At 42.9% G+C, this 5,785-nt stretch overlaps 1 protein-coding gene across 5 annotated transcripts in view; it reads left to right on the forward strand.

Moving 5' to 3' along the window:
• The first annotated feature begins 315 nt into the window (after positions 1 to 315).
• Positions 316 to 5,785, forward strand: part of kif2a (kinesin family member 2a) — a 141,685-nt gene continuing 136,215 nt past the window's right edge. For 4 of the 5 annotated variants that reach the window (XM_048602256.1, XM_048602265.1, XM_048602276.1 and 1 more), the window contains exon 1: positions 316 to 528. In XM_048602256.1, coding sequence (XP_048458213.1) covers positions 468 to 528 — 61 coding nt within the window. In that variant the 5' untranslated portion in view covers positions 316 to 467. Of the gene's footprint in view, positions 529 to 1,213; positions 1,298 to 5,785 lie in introns of those variants that run through there. The other variant, XM_048602272.1, reaches the window with a different exon arrangement.

The following is a 5,785-nucleotide window of genomic DNA, read 5'->3' on the forward strand; positions in this document are numbered from 1 at the left end:
GTGCATAAATGAATTACTCTACCAGCACGCGAAGTTTTTTTTTGTGATTCATGTACTTCCAACAAACAAACACCATCTTCCTTTGTGTTGGTTCTGTTTCGAGCTACTGGAGCATCTCTCTTGATCCTTATTATACCCCTACGGGATATATACTTTTCAAAAAGAGCATTATCTTGGAAACGACAACAATAGCCGGTTTTTAGGAATATATGTATATTTTTGTCGGCGTAGCATCAAAATCCCAAGATTAAGGAGAAGGAGCCACTTTGCCTTTATATTGATGAGGATCTGACTGAGGGGAGGTGATTGGGCATGCGCAGTAGTGCTGGCGCTACTCTCGCTGCCCGGTAATTGTGGAGAGGGAATAGAGGAAGTGTCAGCAAACTTGAAAGGGGGAAAAAAAATCAACGGTTAAATACATTTCCAATCAACTGTGATATCGTGCGACGAATGTTAGCGGACGAAGTATGGCTGTCAATTTTGGAAAAGTCCAAATCGGGATTTACGTCGAAATCAAACGGAGCGACGGTTAGTGGAAGTGGGGAACGGATTTTTTTTGAGCGCCTCTTCTCAGGATCATTGTTTAGGAGACGGTTCAACAAACATTAGCAACGGCCGCCTCTGCGCTAGAGCTGGGTGGGGAGCTGTCTGAGTGATCCTTCCTCGATCTGAGGGGTGGGAGAGAGGGTAGCAGGCGAGGGAGAAGGAGGGAGTTCGGTTGACAGATTTTTTTTTCCCCGAAGGTGGTAATTACTCGGTTGTCTCGGAGACGGCGCCGGCTGTACCAGCCCCGCCGGTATTTGGCGGCCGGCGTTTGTTACTGCCACCATCACGCCCTGTCGGAGCGCGCTCTCGTCGAGAAGGAGCCGTTGGGCGCGTGCGCGTTGCTGGTGGGGGCGGGCGCGAGCCGGGCGGCGGCGAAGGCGAAGCGCTCTCCTTGTGAGAGTCAGTTTATTTTGGTGTTTGTGTGAGGGAGAAATTCGGACGTTTTCTGTTTTCTTTGTGTTAAATAAAAACAAGAAAATCAAAGGATTGAAGACGGTGATGGTGACGAGAGTTCATTCAAAAGAGTTGGCGGGGGGGAATGTGTTCAGACACGCCCCTCCCGTCCTCGCCGTGCGCGTTGCTGCGGCGCTGCTGCAGACTGCGCGTGCGCATTGTGCTTCTCTGTATTATTTGGCTGAACGAAGGGCCTGTTACTGATTGTCAACTGGGTGTGAGGCTCTTGGAAAGGAATATGTGGCTTCTGTACAGACGTTTTTGATCGGATTCTGGAACCCGTTTATCAAGAATTAAAGTTTGTATTCTGGAATTTGTCTCGTTCACCTGGACAAACTAAGTTCACAATCGCGAAAGGAGGTTCCTTTTTCTTCTGTTATGATTTCTAAGCATTCCTAAGGAGCCAATGAAATCCCATTGTCACGTTTCCTGCATAAGAGTAGCTAAAATCAGTTTGCACACAGTAATATCACACGTACAGAACTAATATGGTGGTATCTGTTCCATTGTTATTGACACTGGGAAAACCCAATTCACGTGCGGCAGTAAAATAAAACAAAGAACAGTGGATACTGGAGACCTTAATCACAAACAGAAATTGCAGGCGAAACTCAGTTCCGAAAGCATCTTTGGGGTTCTGTACTTTCTCCCAGGGAGTTCTGATGAGTCACCAGACACCATGTTGACTCTGCTTTCTCCCTACAGGTGCTGCCAGACCTGCTGAGTTTTGCCAGCAATTTCTGTTCTTGTTTTATTTCATTCACCTATGAAAAATGGGTGGAACCTCAGTCAAAGAAAGGCACCCAGGAGTGTAAAATGATTGGTTGTGCATGATGGTTAACACTTAAATATTGCTTGGTGGTGTGTAGGTCCTTCACTGTGCATGATTTTCTTCAGTTGCTGGAGAGGGAGACAATAGGCTGAGAAGGAGCTCAATCTAAAATCTGAAAATATTAGAGAAACTGGGTTCTGGCCGCATCTTTAGAGAGGGAAACTGTTGATATTTTGAATCAAGATTCTTTTTTGACCTATTTCATCTCCTCCTCTTCCCCGCTCCCCCCTCCTTCCCCCAAAGCTATTGAACAAACCTCTCTGCTCCTATGATGCTGCTTGGCCTGCTGTGTTCATCCAGCCCTGCACCTTGTTGTCTCGAACAACTCAGTTGTTTTGTTTCTGTTCATCCGTTCCAAGCAGCCTGCCTCTAGAGGTCAGAGCCATCAGTGCCTGTCTCCCAGTTGTTAGAGTCTGTCAGCACATGTTTGTCCATCTTTGTCATGTTTTCAGGTGTCATTGTAGAGGAAGTATGGACATCCAGGAGGGGGTAACCCAGAGCCTACTTCCGTACAGTGAATGTCTTTGGATATATGGCCATCACCTGTCTGATTTAATGTGACCAAGCTTGTGCTGACACCATTTAGTTTAGCACTGAGTGTATGCTGATGGAATTTTTTAATTCACTTGTGGATTATGGGCCAGCATTGACATGGTACCTCTGAGTTTGTGACCTTTTCTTGTCAAGAGGTGCCGATGATATGCCTGAGACAGCTAAAGTGGAAGCTGTTCACCCTTTACTCCTGTCTAGCATATATTGCCCGTGTCTGAACACTGCAGAGGCGTGTTCTTAGGATGCATGCTTGGTAGGCTTGTTGATCAGTATTCTGAGGCTGAAATTATTCCGCACTCTTACTTTGCTTGGAAGTAACAGTTGCAGCTTTTGTAACTGGTGTTTTAATTTCAGCATTAGGTTGCTGGTGAATGTGAAGCTGTCAACAATATCCAAAGTCACTTTGGTGTTGCTGGTAAATAATGGTATCCCAGACCGTGACATTTGTTTTCCCGATACTGATGTCCATATTACACTACAAGTTTGAGAGTCTATCTATTTGCCACTGAAGGTGTTGCTCAGTATATAATGCTTATCTGAGATTCAAGATAAGGACGAACAGCTTTCTGTCAGTTTTGGTATTTAGCTGTAGATGACATGAAGGTAACTAATATGACCCTGCTTATCCTCACTGCAGATCTCATAGGCTTCTGATGTTGTGCCATTATAGCTGACCTGACATCATCTTGGAAAGACGAGGTCACATTGAGCAGTTTTGCTGGGCAGCCGTTAATCCCTCATGGCTGAAATAGGCTGCCTCTGCTCATGTGGTCACATGTCTTGTTGAGATGAATGAACACCATATACAGTGGTCTCCTTTATTTGCTGCACTTTTCTTGCAGCTGCCAGATGTCAAGGGCATGCTAACTGTAGATCTTCCTGTGCTGGAACCATATTGGGATTTGGATAGATATGTTCAGCCAGGATTTTCTGCCTCACCAGGAGAAATGGACAAATATGCTTTTAGTTCATATTTAACTATTTTGCTATAAACTTATTTCCTTTCCCATATTGTCCCCACATTAGGAATATATGGTTAATCCAATTCTTGTCTTTACTATTGTGTCTGTGTTAACCTATTAATGGTAAAATGTAAGCAGTTTGCAATGGAAAATGTTGGATCTATTGAGCAGCCAAAAGAAGTTATGTTGTGGAGATGGAGAAGATGGCATAAGCCAATGAATACTTTGCATCTCTTTCCATAAAGACTATGAATAGTGCCACGTTCATGGAAAGGAATGTTATGGACAGCATGATGGAACATAAAAACATGCATAAGAGCTAGGAGCAGGAATAGCTGATTCAGCCTCTTGAGCCATCTCTTGCTATTCAATACAATCCTGGCCTCAATCCTAACCCTTCAAACCATTACTAACTTAAAATCTGTCTATCTCCTGCTTTAAATTCTGGCATCCACTGGTCGCTTTCTCATCTGTTTCAAACCTGCTATCCTTATCCTAAAATCAGATTTTAGATTGTTTCCTCTTGTAGGGCAACCTCTTTCCATCTACTTTGTCAATCCCCTTGAGCCATCTTTTATACCTCAACTAGATCCCCTCTTATTCTCCTCTAAACTCTTTTTAAACTTCAGCCTAAACTACTCAATCTCTCCTCCATAAGACAAACCCCTCATCACTAGGATCAGTCTGGTGAACCTCCTCTGAACTGTCTCCAATGCAGCTACATTAATCCTGAAGTAAAGGGACCAAAACTGTACGCAGTACTCCAGGTGCGGTCTCACTGATGCTTTATACAGTTGCAGCAGCACTTAGAAACATTGAAGCTTACAATTTAGAAGGAGGGCATTCGACCCATTGTGTCTATACCGGCTCCTAGAAAAGCTACCCAGCTAGTCCCACTCTCCAGCCCTCTAAATTCATCACCTTCTAATATATATCCAGCTCTCTTTTGAAATCTCCTATGGAATCCATCTCCACCACTCTCCCAGAAAGCTCATTACAAATTCTAACTCTAGGTAAAGAAGTTTCTCCTCCTCTCATTCCTAGCTGTCTTTTGTGAAAGTCTTGAAATTGTCACCTCTAGTTACTGACCTACGAAATAGTGGAAACAGAATATCCTTTCTTACCCTGTCAAAATTGTTCATAATTTTGAGCACCTTAATAAGGTTACCTCTCAAACTTTGTTTCAAGGAAAACAAGCCAAATTTCTCTAATCTTTCCTTGTATCTTAAATTCTTAATTCCTGGTATTATTCTAGTAAAACTCCTTTGCACTCTCTCCAGGGCTTTAACCACTTTTCCTTCAACAAGGTGCCCTTCCCTACTTCTACACTGTCTCCCTTTAGCAATTAATGCCAATATTCTATTTGTCATGCTGTACCTGCATGCTAGCTTTTTGCAATTCGTGCATGAGGACACCCAGATCCTCTGCTCTAAAGCGCCCTGAGATTTCTCTATTTAGATAATTTTCCTTTGTGCTGTTTTGATAAAAATGGATAAGCTCACACTTATCGATGTCAAACTTGATCGGCTAAATTTTGGCACATTCACTTAACTATCCATATTCAACTTTCTTATGTCTTCATTATATACTTTACCAGCTATTTTAGTGTCACTACAAATTTAGTTATAGTACCTTCTATCCCTGTGTTCAAGTCATCAGTATAAATAGTTGGAGTTTGAGGACTGTACCACTCTACCAATTACATTCTTGCCGACCAGAAAAAGATTCATTTATCTTGACTCTCTGCTTTCTGTTGGCGAGCCAATCCTGTATCGAAGCTAATAAATTACCTCAATCCACATGTGATCTTACCTCATACATTAACGTTTCACGTGGCACCGTATCAGATTCCTTCTGGAAGTTGAGATATATACAGCTATATTTGTCCACTTTGCTTGTTTAATGGAGTCATAGTCATAGCTATAGTCCCAAACTAAACTACTCCCACTTGCCTGCTTCTGGCCTATATCCCTCCAAATCCTTCCTAGTCATGTACTTATCCAAATGTCTTTTAAACGTTGTAATTGTACCCATATCCATTACTTTCTCAGGAAGCTCATTCGACACATGAATGACCTTCTGTATAAAAACAGAATTGCCCCTCATGTCTTTTTTAAATCTCAGTACTCACCTTTAAGAATGTCCCCCCTAATCTTGAAATCCCCATGCTAGGGAAAAGACAACTACCATTAACTCTATTTATACCCCTCATTATTTTATAAGGTTCTATAAGGTCGCCTCTCAATCTCTTAAACTCCAGTGAAAAAAGTCCCAGCCTATCCTGCCTTTCTTTATAACTTAAACCATACCCGGCAACATCCTGGCAAATCTCTTCTGAACCCATCTTTGAAGATGGTGAAGATTCCCGGTAGGTCAGCGAGATAACAAGGTGTAGAGCTGGACGAACACAGCAGGCCAAGCAGCATCAGAGGAGCAGGAA

This window comes from Rhincodon typus, chromosome 1 (genome assembly GCF_021869965.1).
Source record: "Rhincodon typus isolate 14 chromosome 1, sRhiTyp1.1, whole genome shotgun sequence".
NCBI classification, from domain to species: Eukaryota; Metazoa; Chordata; class Chondrichthyes; order Orectolobiformes; family Rhincodontidae; genus Rhincodon; species Rhincodon typus.